At 26.9% G+C, this 16375-nt stretch overlaps 2 protein-coding genes across 2 annotated transcripts; one reads left to right on the top strand and one right to left on the bottom strand.

Moving 5' to 3' along the window:
• Positions 1–590: 590 nt before the first annotated feature.
• OCT59_026657 (uncharacterized protein) lies at positions 591–1927 on the bottom strand (the record flags this gene model as incomplete). Its single annotated transcript, XM_066143321.1, has 6 exons — positions 591–695; positions 781–858; positions 938–1264; positions 1347–1457; positions 1606–1751; positions 1834–1927. The coding sequence occupies 6 exons, from the start codon at positions 1925–1927 to the stop codon at positions 591–593; spliced, it is 861 nt and encodes a 286-aa protein (XP_065992851.1).
• Positions 1928–11733: 9806 nt separating this feature from the next.
• On the top strand, positions 11734–12996 carry OCT59_026658 (uncharacterized protein; the record flags this gene model as incomplete). Its single annotated transcript, XM_025329782.2, has 1 exon — positions 11734–12996. The coding sequence occupies one exon, from the start codon at positions 11734–11736 to the stop codon at positions 12994–12996; it is 1263 nt and encodes a 420-aa protein (XP_025180481.2).
• Positions 12997–16375: the final 3379 nt, after the last annotated feature.

Consider the following 16375-nt stretch of genomic DNA (forward strand, 5'->3'; position numbering starts at 1 on the left):
ATTTGATGTGTTGATAACTTTTTCCATTCTGATTTAAATTGCTTAAGCCATTCTAGTTTTTCTCTTCCAGATTGAATTTGATTCAATTTTCATTGTTGATGTGGAATTACTTTTGTTAACAATACATATACAACAAAGTTTAAACATGATTGGAAAAACTTGACCACCTTCCAATACCCTTTAACAAACATTGTGATTTTAAGGATAGAAATTTTTTCTTCACATATAGATCTTACCCATAAAGGCCATCTTTTATCACAATACCATTTGCCCCACAAGTATCTCCAAAGGGTAACCAAAGAATTTTTTAAAAAATTCACCCATTTCTTAAACAGCTGTTTCATGAATTTCTTTACTTGTAAGGTATAAACATTTCTTAAACAGCTGTTTCATGAATTTCTTACTTGTAAGGTATAAACCATTGCCTGTTTTCCATCATTAACCAAATTGTTTCATGATATTCTTTAGGGCAAAATTTATTAGATTCCATTAAAAGAGAAACATAAGCCAAGTTCAGATAAAGGATTAAATATAGCATTTCTAGGCATCTTGCTTGATAATAGTGCTAAAATAGCTCTCTAAAGTGACACTTACATAATGGATTTTGAAATCCTCCAGGTAAATCTGGCTGCATTTAACTGTGCAAAATCTTTATCAGAAAGGAGAAATTCTAGTTGTATTCCTATATCACATAACTTTGTAAGAAATTTTTGAAGATTAACTTATTTGTTTTATAGTTTTCCCTATATCCGTATTTAGCCAGTTGTGTAGTTCATATACCTTCTCCATATCGAATAAGTATGCAAGTGGAAACTCTGTTCCATTCATTTCAAGTGTATAGTTCAAGGCCAAAGTTTTCTAAAATAAATTAATTTATTTATAATACACAATTTATAAAAATTAACAGGTTTGCTATATCAATACTACATTCATGAACTTTTTGGTTGAGTTTTTTATAAAGTCCTGTTGTAAAGATTACAGCATGAACAGTTATAGTTTCTTCTAATCTAGTATTATAATTCTCTTGATTAAGCCATTCTATTGTTGATTTAAAAGCATTTTCATGATGTTTATATTTATTTTCTTCTAACTTTGACCACCAAAACTGTATCTGCTTTTGGTGAATAGATAAATCTAAGCCTATGCTAACAAGTTGTGCATAGATTTCTCTGAGAAGTAAATCTATATGCTCTTTAATGTAGTTTTTAATATCTTGAAAAACTTCTACATTAGCTGGCCTTAGATGTAAAAAATTAAAATTATGCTTTACAAATATGCATTAGATTGTCAACAGAAACTTTGATAGTACTCTATTACATTTAAACCTTTCCATTGCTTTTACATACCAATGTTTTAAAACATCTTGGATGTTTTTTAGATTTGGCAGCTAGATCATGCCTTTGTGAACAAAAATACCAGTAAGTTATTGCACTTTTCCTTGAATAAGATTGGGGTAACTATGGGTTTAAAGTTAGAATATTTACTAACATAATTTTATATTTATAAAACATACATCCATGAAAACTCATCCGCCTCTTCAATAATCTCAATCAATCAAAAGTCTGCCACTTTCTTTGCTGAACTGTTTAAAGTAGAAATATTTACTTTACATTCAAAATGAAATGGTGGTATATTTTCTTCATTTTCTGCTTGTGTTGTATATATATTTAGGAGCTGTGCAATATAATCAAAAAAGTCTGTAACCTCAACTACTTCCAAGGAATTTGTATCTTTTTCAGTTTCTGAGAAATCTATTTCATCATGTGATCTTTTTTATGTATTTTTATTTTTTTTTTCATTGTGTATTCTTGATATGACAATTATTGCAAGTACGATATTGTTTTGTAGTATTTTTAGCCTCAAAATCTATAAATTCATGTAATAGTTTTATTTGTCCACAGGCAGTACAAACTTTTGTAATGTCCATATTTAAAATGCACTATAAAAAGTTATCTTTTTTATTATATTATCATTAGATTTTTACAAAATTATGTAAAAATTATTACTTTACATGTTTTATGTATAATCAAATTTAATCAAATCAGATTTTGATTCATTCACCACAAGATCAGTCATGTGGTAGTGAATTTTTTATGGTGATGCTGGGGAAGAGCAGGACTTATAAGCTGGTTCTGGTAGAATAATAAAATATTTGTTTAAATAGCTAATTTCCTCAATTGGCTAGGATTTTATAAAATTATTTATTTTATCAGGTTTATTGTTCCAAATTGATTTCATGATTTATTAATTTTAACCCTTTTGATTGTTGTAGTTTATTCTCATAATCAATTGAAAAGAATATGTTTTATTAAAAACATCTAGATATTTACTTTTGTATATATAATTGGTTACTCGATTATATGAGTTCTACAACTATAGTAATTATTAAATCATTCATAATAAGTTAGAAGAGTTTAGCTCTGCTAAATTTGTGAGATAATTTTGTTGTACTAAAGTGAACATTTAAAATTTTGAATCTAATGTACATAAAAAAAAAATCAGGAGAATTAGTTGATTTATACCAAAATACTAAATTTTGGGGCTTATTGGTTTTGGCTGCTGAAAAGTTACATTGTCATGATGACTTTTAACAAAGCCACATATATACACATTAGTTTAGGGCTAAGTTAGGAGTGTGCATAGCCACCTGATCTTTAACTTTTATCAATGACTTGGCAATTTGTAATTTGTTTAATTTACAATTATGATTATATACTTATTAATATTTGCTATGCTTTTTAAGAAGCCACATAAACATATCAGATCACATAATGATTTGTTTAAATTTCTATTCAGAATGTTGTGCTACTACATAGCCATGATATACAAATTTATTTACAATATGTGATGTTACAATTGTCACATGCTTATCTAAAGTGAAAAATTTTTTAATATACAAGTGTTTATTCTTTCCAAACTGAAGAATTAACCCTAAATAGGGAATGTTTTGTAAAAAAATTGAACTCCGCCGTTGCCTGGCTATTCCAATAAAATGATTATTGGAGAGAGCGGTATAATTGTTGTATACTTAATGTGAATGAAACGAAGTGTATTTTCTATTAACAGAAGAATAACCACCAGTTTCAGCATGAAATTCTTACCAACAAAACGTTGTTTCCTGTCAATTGTTGTATTTCAAATATATTTCCGTTTGCTCGTAAATTAATTGATAAATTAAAAATAAAAATATTGCTTTTTTATTAATTAAAAGTAATTTATATTAATCATTAAAATTTTTATAAATTTTATTTTTACTTATTCCAATGAAATAACAATAGTGTTGGAAGTCTTTATTTTGATTTTGACACACATATTTCTTATAAAGATTATCATTTTATTATAAAAATAACAAAGCAGTATAGTAATTATTTTAAGTGAATTGATAAGTTGTTGAAAAAATAATCACATTAATATATAATACATATAGTATAATAAAGAAAACTTACTTATATTCGTAAATTTGGTTAAAAACATTGTCATTTGAGTTAATAATCATGTAATTTTATTGGCTATAAATATTCGATATTTAGGAGCATAATGAATAATGTTGCTATTTTTTTTAGTGGAACTAGTATTTCTTTTGAAATTTCATTTTATGTTCAATGTGGTGGATTTATTTTTTAAATAATGCCAATAGATCATTATAAATATAACCAAATCTTTCGGAAATTTTTTTTTAAATTTTTTTTTCTAATCATAACAATAGATCGGTATACATAAGACAGATGTTGTATAAATAAAATTTTCCGATTTTTTTTTAATAATGCCAATAGATCGTTATAGTAGATAATAACAAAATCTTTCAGAAATTTTTTTAAAATTTTTTTTCTAATAATAATAAAAAAAAATGTACATTAGTATTATCATAGGGACGAAGTCCCCAATAATAAACGCATATTTCTAGTTTTCGTAGAAATTCACAGATGTATTTGTTTATTCAATAAAATTATTCCTTGTATGATAACCTTCCTTTTATTTTGTGTTATTCAACTGAACATTATACTTCTTTAACGCTTTTCTAGACAATATAGAAAATTGATTTGTGTTACAATGACTAAAAGATAAAAACAAATAAAGTAAACAAAATAATATGAAAAAATACTAATATTTATTAAAAACCAAGATCTATGCAAATGATGATAATGGTTTCCATCAGTTCACTATACACATTCATATTAAACATGTTCTTTGTAATGTTTAACTTCACCATAAGAAAAATATTATACTATTAATTTTAAATATTATCAGTATTTAAATTTATTTTTAAATATTTTATTGATTATTTTGCAATTTGTTATCAAAGGTTTTTACAGTTTAAAAATTACAAAAGACTGTGGTCTTTTTCAATGTAAAAGTTCTGATGCGATCTCCCATCCCCCATACGTTCTCTCATACGTTTTTCCCGACGGTTTAAACAACAACAACTATTTTTTTAACTTCTTTTTCATTGTTATTATTAATGCTGAAACTCTTTGAATATAGGATGATAGAATTGTGTTGCATAATTTGTTTCAGTTCCATGTTGTGAATTAAATAGCTTGATTCACCAAATCTATCTTTGACTATGGGCATTTGAATTTTAAATAACAAAGGAGAAAATTATAAAAAAAAAAATAAATTAAGAAAACCTAGAATATCCTTATCACACATACATATCTCCAAGTTTGTTAAATTTTAGCAAATCTTGCCAAGTTTGATTAATGTTTTTGAGGTTATACCTCTAGAGCAGTGTTGGGCAATTGGACAATTGGACGTTTTGGACATTTGTCCAAAACCTGTCCAAAACTTGTCCAAAACCAAAACCTTTTTTTCATTGGACAGGTTTTGGACAGATCACATGACAAAAAATTTAATTTTGGCCAGAATTATGACTAATTTTGGCTAATTTTAATTTTAGTTCAATTATTAATTTACTTCAAAAATCTTTAAATGTTAATTTTTAATATTATTTTGATTTTACATTAATTTTTATTATTTAATTTATATTAAATATTTACTTTTTTAACATTTTAACATTATATTTTTATTTTATTTTTAGTTTCAGTTGTTTTCAGTTGATAAATATTAGGACTCTTGAGCAGTTTTAAACTGTCCAAAACTATGTCCAAAACTGGTTTTGGACAGTCCAAAATTGTCCAATTAAAAAAACCAATTGGACAAGTCCAAAACCCAACACTGCTCTAGAGTATATTTCAAGGGAACATAAGTAAAAAAAATTTTTTTGCTTTTGGATATCGATGTAATTTCTTCTTGGTATACCAACAGAAATACTTTGCATTATTATATCTATTAAAAATTAATTTGTAAATTTCATATTCTAATATTCTTTTTTTGTATTTAGACCCGATTTCGTCGATTTTGTCATTTATTGATATTTCTACCATATCTTTAATCCATACTGTCAAGAGAAAAAATTCATGTATTCTCGAACATTGGTCCTGTTGGAAATTTATTTAAAGGTAATAAAATATTCTTCCAGATTATTCGGTAAGAAGTGGGTGATAACATTATAGAATTTCACGTGATTCTCGTTGGTAATAGCGAGAATATTCGTAAACACCTGAAAATATATCCATAGAAAAGGTACGGATACTTGACACCAGGTTTTATTTACTAAACTACATGAATGCAAAGAATTGACTGAGATCATCATGTAATTCAGTAAAATTAAGAAGAGACAATCTCTTATGAGTGATGCCATATTGTTAAAAGTGATAAATGCGATTATGAGAATTATAAATTATTAAAAAGCGCCTCTCTAGCGAAAAGGAAATTTTGAAATTGAAGAGAAAAGGAAAAAATTACAGCTGAAAGATATGAATGCATATTTATATAAAAATTTGTCAAGACTAATCGTAAATTAGAAATTACTATATATGTTTAGTTTAGTTAATAATGTTTGATGAAATACTAGGGGCTTACATGCTTTTCATGCGAGCATGTTCAATTCTTAAAAAAAAAGATAAAATTTTTTTGATTGTTTGAATCAATAAAACAATCATCAGAAGATAAATATTTAATGGTCTTGATTTTCAAATTAGAGAAATCTGCTGTGTCCCAATGATGACACTTTTTCTTCCATTTAAGATAATTATTGAAAGTGCAGCGTTTTTTGTATGACATTAACTTAATAAATCATGAACTTCTATTGGAAACCAATAAATTTTATTTTAGAAATAAAAATAAATATTTCTTCATTGAAATTGATAAGTTTATTTCAGAGATAAAATAAAAGATGTTTCAAAATTCAAAATTCAAAAATTAAAAATTCAAAATTAACGTTAATATTTATTTTTGTGGCTAAAATGACAATCATTTTAAAGTTTTCTTGTGTAACATCTACATCAATTAATAATCTTGATACACAAGCAGACAAGCTATTATTGTTTGGTAAGAAATTTCTTCTTGTGTAACATCTACATCAATGATATCAAATAATCTTGATACACACTCGTTGAGATTTCCATATGTGGTTTAATTTGTAATTAAAAGATTTATTAAGATAATTGATTTGCTTATCTGTTTTATTTGTTCAAATATGTGAGAACAATTCGGACTTATCTTCCGCAAAATTTTTATTATGAGAAGGCATAGTATATATGATAACGGCTTTTCTTTCCTCGCATCGTAATAATAAATTATTTTTCGTTTAATAAATTAGTGTTCGCTCAATTAAGAGATTTGTGTTACCTTAATAAATAAAGTTTTAAAAATAATTAATGTTTAATGTTATTGATAATGTGAAATATAAAATATTTTATACGCCATGCACCACTTTGCAGAAACCCGTGATTTGTTACCATGCAGTTAAGAAATCGTCATCAAATCACAACGATCTATTATCCAACATGTGACGACATAGTATCAAACGATCTCATGAAATTGTCGATATCAATAGAAGTTGTAAAATGCTACTAAATAGGTGTGAATATGGTAAATAGGTGGAATAACACCGAGAATTAGTAGTGAAAATTAATCTAAGATATTTCTTAGATGTATTAAATATTATTTGGTGATGAATCTGCCAATATACTTTATTCATATTTTTATATAAATTTTATTCTGTATGATAATTTTTTAACACGTGGTATTATAAAATAACTATAGTTTGATCTAAACTATTTTTTAACTTTTTTTTTTCAACAAAAATCCTCCCTTTCGCTCTTTACCTTTCATTCCCCATTTCTTTCCTTTATTTTTCTCTTCGTTCCTTCTCCCCTTCGTTGTTTTATATCTTTTTTTTTAAAAAAAATTTTTTTTCTGTTAAAAAAACTCTGTTTTATAATTTGCTTAAAAAAATTATTTTTTTTTACGTTTTTTAACTTTATTTTTTTTTTATAAAAAAATAAATTTCGGGTTTCTTCCCTCATCCTTTCCTTCTTCTCTCGTATTTTATTAAAAAGAGTTGAAGAGAACCCACAAAAAAAATCAAATTCTATAACAGTAACGAAACATTATAACATTTCAATTTTTTTTTTTTTTTAGGCTGCTCCCTCGGTCCCCTATACGATATTTCGTTAGGAAAAAAAATAGGAGAGTTTATTTAGAATATGAAACATTTAATAATATAAATTTGAGACATGTTTATTCATTTGTAATATTTACCCGTTGTAGTTCCGGCTTTACTATTCCAAATGTGACCGCAGCACCACCTGCGCCTTCTTCGGACTCCGTATCACTAAATGGTGCTGCGCGCGTGAAGTTTTGCTCGTTTGGTAACTAAATGTGCATAATACACTTGCGGTACCTACTTAAATATAAGACTATTATTACTATTACTGCATACAATAATAATAAATGCAATTTAAAATCTTACCAGAGATACCGAACGCATACTTCGCGCGTATAAATAACAATGACAATGTTTGTAACCTAAATTATTAAATACATAAATTAGTTACTAGTATATTAAATTTATTAAATTAAATTAAAATTAACTTACATGTCTGGATTAAAGCCATTATCATCTTATAGAACATAATAGTGAGCTGACCGAGATGTCCCTAATAGCCCAGCGTGACTTTGCAAATCTATTATCATATTTGCTCCATTATCAGTTGCTTATCAAGGATTCTAAAATCATTTATTAATGTTTGTTATAAATTGTATATGTTAATATAAATTAAAAAAATTAAAATTACTTACAAAAGTCGAATTCAAACGGATGGGTTATAACAGTATCGATTACTGTACCAAGAAGACAATTTCCCGATCACATCTATCTATTGAGAAAATGGGACTAAGGAATGAATTCATTCCACCGAGTTTCACGTTAATTTTAGACGAACGTTCGCACAATATTGTTTTTTAATCTGCTTTGTGTATTTACTCTGGACACACTGAGTCGCAATGTTGTGCCCCAAATCTCAATATGCCCCAAATTGGCGATAATCATCGATGATTACTATATGTGAAAAGTAATGCTTTGAAAATTCTTAAGGTATTATAAAGATGGGCCGATAATTTAGGCCGATCGTTGATTTGGGGCAATCGTCAATTTGGGGCACAACAGCAACACCCGATGACAATGTCGCTCATAATTATTGTCCCGTGTAGGGATGGCAACGGTCACGGTCATTAACCGATTATGACCGGTCATGACCGTGACCGATATCGGTCGGTCAAGACTTCTGACCGACCGTTTGACCGACAGTTTGACCGACCGGTTTGACCGACCGTTTGACCGATCATTATCACCGCAACATTTTTATTTAAAAAACGTTGCGAAAACGTTTTTTATTAATAATTTAACGTTTTTCGCAAACGGGTTTTAATTAATTTAACAAAAAACGTTGCGAAAACGTTTTTTATTAATAATTTAACGTTTTTCGCAAACGTTTTTAATTAATTTAACAAAAAAATGTTGCGAAAACGTTTTTTATTAATGATTTAACATTTTTCGCAAACGTTTTTAATTAATTTAACAAAAAACGTTGCGAAAACGTTTTTATTAATAATTTAATTAAAAAAAAACGTTTTCGCAACGTTTTTTAATTATTTTAATAAAAAAAAAACGGTTTCGCACGTTTTTTTAATTGCCTTAATAAAAACGCTGCGAAAATGTGTTTTATAATGATCGGTCAAACCGGTCGGTCAAACGGTCGGTCAAACGGTCAGCCATAGCGGTCGGTCAGAACGGTCGGTCGGTCAAAGGTTCTTGACCGGTTATGACCGACCGATGACCGACCATGACCGACCGTTGCCATCCCTAGTCCCGTGTTAGGAATGATGCATAGTATTAGTTGTGGTTGGGCCTTGGCACTATTGCCTTAATATTTCCCTGAGAATTTGCATGTAAAATGAGAGGATTTTGATTTGGTATATTCTGTGGTTATAATAATATTAATTAGAAACTTGAATGATTCATAAAAGAATAATTCATTAAAAAATGGATTAACTTATTCACTTACCATCCCTGTATCTTAATACACGGTTGCTAGTTCTCTTACAAACGTAGAAACAACATGATCGGGTAAAACGTCAGAGCTTAAAAAAGCCAAAACACACTAAGAGCTGAAGGTGGCCCCGATTGCAAGTTTCTTATTACGTAAGTTCCAAGTTTCATCTGTAGGGTTGGATACAATTCTCTCTTGATGACGGATGATAATTAATTGTTGAGGTGGAAAGAACTCTAGCATCCACCTGTTCGTGTTAACTTTTATTTTGAGGTTTTGATTGTTTTCTAAAACATTTGATGGTTCCTTTCAGAAAGGCCCCTAAGGAGATCCAAATTCCAATATTTTTGTTAAAATTTGTATAAGTGGACGTCATTTTGATTGAAAGCGGTTGCACTTAATAAGTAGTTATTATTGTAAAGGTATTTATGGAATTATGTGTAATTCTTTTCTACTATTCTGTTGCCATATAGCCTCTCATGATACTGCCACGCCTGATTCTGCCAATGTTTCCATTTCTTGAAGTTTGTATCCATACTATTACTTCTGTAGCTGGTACTTGTTTCACTTTAAATGCTGTTGCACTTGCTGATGAGCTCACTGATGCTTCTACTTCTGCTAAAGCATACTAATCTATGGTAATTATAAACTCTGGTTAAGGATAATCATATTTAATAATTTTAAGAACTGGTAATATCTTGACTCATAGGATGTTTTGATATTATTTAGATTGTTTGATATTTTTGACTGGTTATAGGATTAATTGATATATTTGATAGAGAACAAAAAAGGGGGAAACCATTTGATTTATCACAAATTCTTAACCTATTTATATTTAATTTTTAACACATGAAGCTTATCTGTTTTTAAGTAACACCTGGATGAAATTTCAAGATTTCAGTTTATGCTAACTCCAATTACCATTACAGCCACAAAATAAACATGTTAAGGCTTAAAATATAGGCTTAGTAATATTTACATTGCTAATCCTGAATCTTATCCAATATGTACACAGCATACATTATATATGATAACAGACTATTCTACACTAACTAACTTTAAAGTACCTATTATTACATAGTATTTGGTAAAAATTGGTATAAAGATAGTTGAATTATAGAAAAAGACAAGCAATTAATATGTTATTAATAATCAATGATACCACTTTTATTAGCAGGATATTTTAAATTCTAAATTATACCAAACTTGTAAAGTATATGTATATATATAACTAGTGAGAAAATTTATTCCTATGTTTATTATGAGTGGATTGACAAATTATATTGCATTCTTGATATTTATTTAATAAATAAATTACAATCTAATTACAATGCTTCAATTTTCTTAATAATAAATTTGTAAGTTATTTTCATCATTGACTAAACCTGACCATATTTGAGTAACTAATATACTGTTTTAAAATAAAATAAATTTTATCATAAATTATACCATTGAAAATAGTTAACTAAAGAGACAATAGAATTATACTCCAAAGATCTTATACTAAAATTGAGTTTTAAATTGCAATTTGATCATTATTACACTTTATTCTATAATAACTATCATAATACAATATACAACTGAAGCTTGAATTTGTAATGTTAATCATTTATAGTACAAAAATCTTTCTTACTATAAATTCCAATTATGCATAAATAATTTTTATTTAACATTCTTATTCTTGAAAAGTCAAACTTTATTGGTAAAGTCAATAAAAAAAATTCTGGAAAGATAAATTGATTCAACCCATTATAAAAGAATTGGAAGACACTTGATAATGATAGGAGACGAATATGACTTACACAATTCACCAAATTTAATACATTGCGAAGGTTGTTTTAGAAATATAAGTAAAAAGAAAGGAAAAAAGGAATGTCTGATTTATATAAACAATGACATTAGTAGAAAAATAGAAAAACGAAAAGAAAATGAATTCATAAAACCTTACGAAACACTTAATAACATCTTAGAAAAGAATATCTGGTTGAAAAACCAAACAGAAGAAGAAAGAGTCGATATATTTTATAATAAGAAAATCGAAATTATAGATAATATAATAAAAGCGAACGAGGAATTTATAAATATTATGAAAAATAGTATCTTCGAAAGATCAGATTTAGTAAATGATATCAAGAAATTTTTTATTATAATCGAAGTTTCAAAAAATAAATCGATAGTAGACGATAAAGGTAAACGATCAAGTTTATACAGCATAGCTTGGAAAATCAGGAATTTTAATATAAACAATAGTGACGACGAGATATTTTTTATGGCAAAATACGAAAGTGTGGTGGAAAATGAATTTAAAATAATTTTGAGAAGTTTAATTTTAGGACTAATGATAATAACAGAAAATAGCGAAATAATTTTAGGATTAAATGATAATGTAGTCAAAGTAATTTTAGAATTTATTAATAATTGTAGCAATAGACGTAAAATAGATAGCGATTATTATTTAGAATTACTTTTTATAGAAAATTTTTTGGAAAAAAATGAGATACAATTATTGGAAGTAGATGAGAAAATCTTAGATAATGTCATAGAATTAAAGACAAATTTAAAAGAACTTCTAAAAACCAAATCCATTACAGATATGATAAAAAATGAGTTCGAATTAATAGATGAGGCTTTAGTGGTAAACGAATTCAATTTGATATGGAAAAATAAAATTATAACAGGAGGCCTTAGAACATGGCGGAAAAAAATTACGAACGCTATTTGGAAAAACGAAATATTAAATAGCGAAAAACTTGATGATCTTTTTGTATACAATTATAAGAAGGAATTTGATTGGGTGTCTACTTTAAATTTTATAAGTAATAGAATTAATTTTTCCACAAGGCAATGCGGTGACAAAGACACGAGAGAACGATCATATAGAATCAAGAATATGTTGAGAGAACTTCCAACATATAGTATTTTATACAAAAGAGATACGAATAAAATAAATTCACCAATTTGTATAAGATGTGGGAAAGAAGAAGAGGTTTGGGAACATGTTTGGGTTTGCGAGGCCAACGAATTCTCAATCGATGAAATAATTCAAGAATCACCATATAGATTTGAATTAGAACTAGAAGCACACGGCAAAAATAAAGAGATAGAAATACTTAGAGATCATCTCTGTAATTTTTTAATGATACTCGAAAGTCCTTCATTAATATTACAAGGAAAAAGTAGAAAATGGGAATTGATCAGAGGAATTTTCAACGATAAATTTAATGACCTATCAAAAATAAAAGAAGAAAAGACGACGATTAAAGAACTTTGGAATTTTATATACGACGAATTAAAGAAAAGAATTTGGATACCACGATGCGAAGAAATTAAATTTCTAGAAGAAAAGGAAGGGATAACAAAATTGGATTTGAAATTAAGAAAGCAGAAACTGAAAGATGATCATAACGAAGAATCAGAATTAGAAAAAATTAAAAACAACAAAAATACAAAAACAAAAGAAAATAAAAATAAAAACAAGACAAACAAAATCAAAAATAATCAAATTAAAATAGTAACTTTGGGAAAGTTAACGAACGCAGTAACAGATGGTTTAAATATAGATAAAATTTGGGATACATCAACGAAATTACCATTTTATTAGAATAGAAAATTTTACATAGTTTTATTTCAAGCACTAATTTTTAGTTTTAGTAATTTAGAAATTTTTATTTTTTTATTTTTTCGAAAATTACTTAGTTATAGGGTTTTACAAAATTTATTTTTGTTTAGCTCTAGGTATTTTTATATTTAATTATGTAATTGTTTTCGCAATTCTAAATAATTAATAAAATGCATTACTATTTTAAAAAAAAAAAAAAAAAAAAAAAAATTGATTCAACCCCTTCATAGTTCTCAATTATTCAATTGTGCAACATGAAATATGACTGTGCCCAATTTATTCCACATTTATTATAGTTAAATTAATTTGGTCGGCTATCATGTCATGATTATCATGTAAATCATGAGATTTGTGGCTTATCCAATTCCGGCTAAGTCAGATATTTTTTTTGACAAAATTTGTACACGTATGTATTTGTAATTTGTTCCTTTCATGTTGAAAAAAAAAAATTTTTGCCCTGTTATATGCTGCGGCCAATTGCATCGTATAAAATATCTTTTTCCAATTCTTACAACCAAAATTTTTTCTGAAACTTTAATATTTTATTTATTTGTTTTTTTCTTAAAACCGAAAAAATTTCTTTAATTGGTTTTTATTAGCTAAAAGTTTTAATTTTTTTAAAAATATTTTATTTTCAGTAAAGTTGAATTTTTTTTATTATTACCTCTAAATATTAATCAAAATTTAATTGTTATATTAAGTTAAACTCATCAACTGTAGTGAACAGGTTATAGTTAGTAAATAACCAAGAATTTTTCCAAAACAATAATAAGCCAATTTTCACAAACAGTATAATAAGCCAATTTCTAAGCCAAATTTCCACAACAGTTTCAAAACAATAACAAGCCATAAGCCAATTTCCAGTTTAAAAGCAATAATAAGCCAATTTCTACAAACAGTTTCAAAACAATAATAAGCCAATTTCCACAAACAGTTTCAAACCAATAATAAGCCAATTTCCGCAAACAGTTAAAAACAATAATAAGCCAATTTCCACAAACAGTTTCAAAACAATAATAAGCCAAATAATAAGCTAATTTCTTTATTTGTCAAATCACACTTGTGGCTGGCACTATAAACATCAAATATCCTCCTATAGATTAGTGATGCAACTCTAAAATATTAATGATTTATTATTTAAATTTTAGTTTCTAAAAATTGATTAACTAAAACAATAGGATTAAAAATCCAATGATATCGTCTAATACTGAATTAGTATGTGTTTGCATTTCTATTTCTCTTCAGAGATAATTTCACAAACAGTAGAAATACTTGCAATTTCTTTTAATTTTAATATACTAATTCATTCTTATATTTGTCAAATAAATAAGAATGAATTTTGATATACTTAACATCAGGACTTGTACGTTTATCTCCAATCATCCATTTAGGTATGGAAAAATTTCGTTCACAACCTTACTTGTGAAGGGGTCATACCAAATAATCCTTATTTTTTAAAACTTATAGAACCCCACCAAAGTTCAAGTGTATCTATACCCATTTCAATTTTTGATCAAACCACCTAAATTGACTGAGAAGTTTTCTGCATTATTCTTCAGGATTTCAGGATAACCTAAGTTCTGCCAAAGAGTTGTAGCAGCAATTGCAGCATTTCTGAATCCATCATCATTAACACCTAAAGCTAAAAACAATAATTTTAATAAAATTTTTAAAATGATAATCAAACTTAAATATTTTACCTTTATAGTAAGGATGAAGACAATAACATAAAAAGGTAAGAAGAATGTTGAAATTCAAGATAATATAATTAAAAACTTGAATTGCTTCATACTTGTAAAGATTTGAAGTAGAAATATGGATTTAATCATTCGAACAAAACAATCAGCTAGAACAGCTGATTTTGCTTCAAGAATATTAATGCATTCTTTGATAAAAGCTCAAATTGAATTTGACGGCAATTTATCCTCATCCTGCATCAAAAAATGAACTTCAGAATTTAAAATAATATCATTATGTTCTAATAATATCTATTAATAATCAAGTTAGTTTTAATTGTTAGTGATTATATAAATAATAACATAATATCTATTAAAAAATCCTATCCAGGATGACGTAAAATGAATATATGATGAGCCCTATCTAGTTTTACACCATGTTTGTAATCCTTCAATCTTAATTTTCATATTTTTTAAACCTTGGAATAGAATTGCAGAAGCTTGATGTGAATTATTAAAAAATCTTGTAATTTTTCCACGATCTAAAATAAGATCTTTAATATTATCAAGTTTTACAAGATCGTCTGCCATTAAATTAATAGTATGAGCTATACATCTTAAATCCCAAATATGACTATACTTTTCCACTCCAATTTTTTCTATAATTGCAGAAATTTTTGAAGCAAAGAACTTTCCTGTATGTGATTCTGTAGAATACTTCCCTATAAAAATTAATTGTCCGTAAAATGTAATAGTAAATAATTGATAAATAACGGTTATATAGATGTCTAGTAATTTAACCATTTTATATATGTATTTTAAATGTTAAATATACGGAAATTTGAAATCTAAATGTAAATTATTTGTTTATTAAATGTACTATTCTCACTAATATGTATATAACCCATTCTATTAGTTATTCATCTGTATAATCTACATCCTTATATATCACGTAATAAGTAGTTTTAATCAGAAAAAACCCTACACAATGGTCTATAGCAAATGCATCAATAAATTCATGCGCTCCAGATTTTTGAAATGAGATAAGACCTGCACTATCTTCTCTAACATCTGCAGTCCAATGAATATACGTTAACATATAAGTTACTTTGTCAAATTCGTAAGCAAGATAATATTCAACCTGTTCATAAAAAAAATTAAATAAATTAAATTATTTTTTTAAAAAAAAAATAAAGTTTTGAAGTGTTGTTCAAGACGAAACTCACCTATCCAACGAACTAGAGCCAAAATCTACAAAATAGAAAAAAAATTTTATTATAAAGTTTCGAAGTGTTATTCAAAACGAAACTCACCTATCCAACGTCCAAGAACCAGAGCCGAAACCTACAAAATAGAAAAAAGAAATTAATAAATTAAATTATTTTTTTTAAAAAAAAAAATAAAGTTTCAAAGTGTTTTTCGAAACGAAACTCACCTATCCAACGCCCAAGAGCAGAAACCTACAAAATAAAAGAAGGAAAAAAAATTTTTTTAAATGAAAAAGTTTCAAAGCGAAACGAAACTTTAATAAAAAAAAGTTTATCACATATACACGTGATAATCTTTGCCAGCCTATAAAATATGTTCAACCAACTTCGGAAATGATATTCGTAAAGTCATGTGTCGAAATTTAACTTTGGCTGAAACTTAGCCAAAAGTCACATGACCAAAAATTTTTGATTTTG

Source organism: Rhizophagus irregularis, chromosome 6 (assembly GCF_026210795.1).
Source record: "Rhizophagus irregularis chromosome 6, complete sequence".
Lineage (NCBI taxonomy): Eukaryota > Fungi > Glomeromycota > Glomeromycetes > Glomerales > Glomeraceae > Rhizophagus > Rhizophagus irregularis.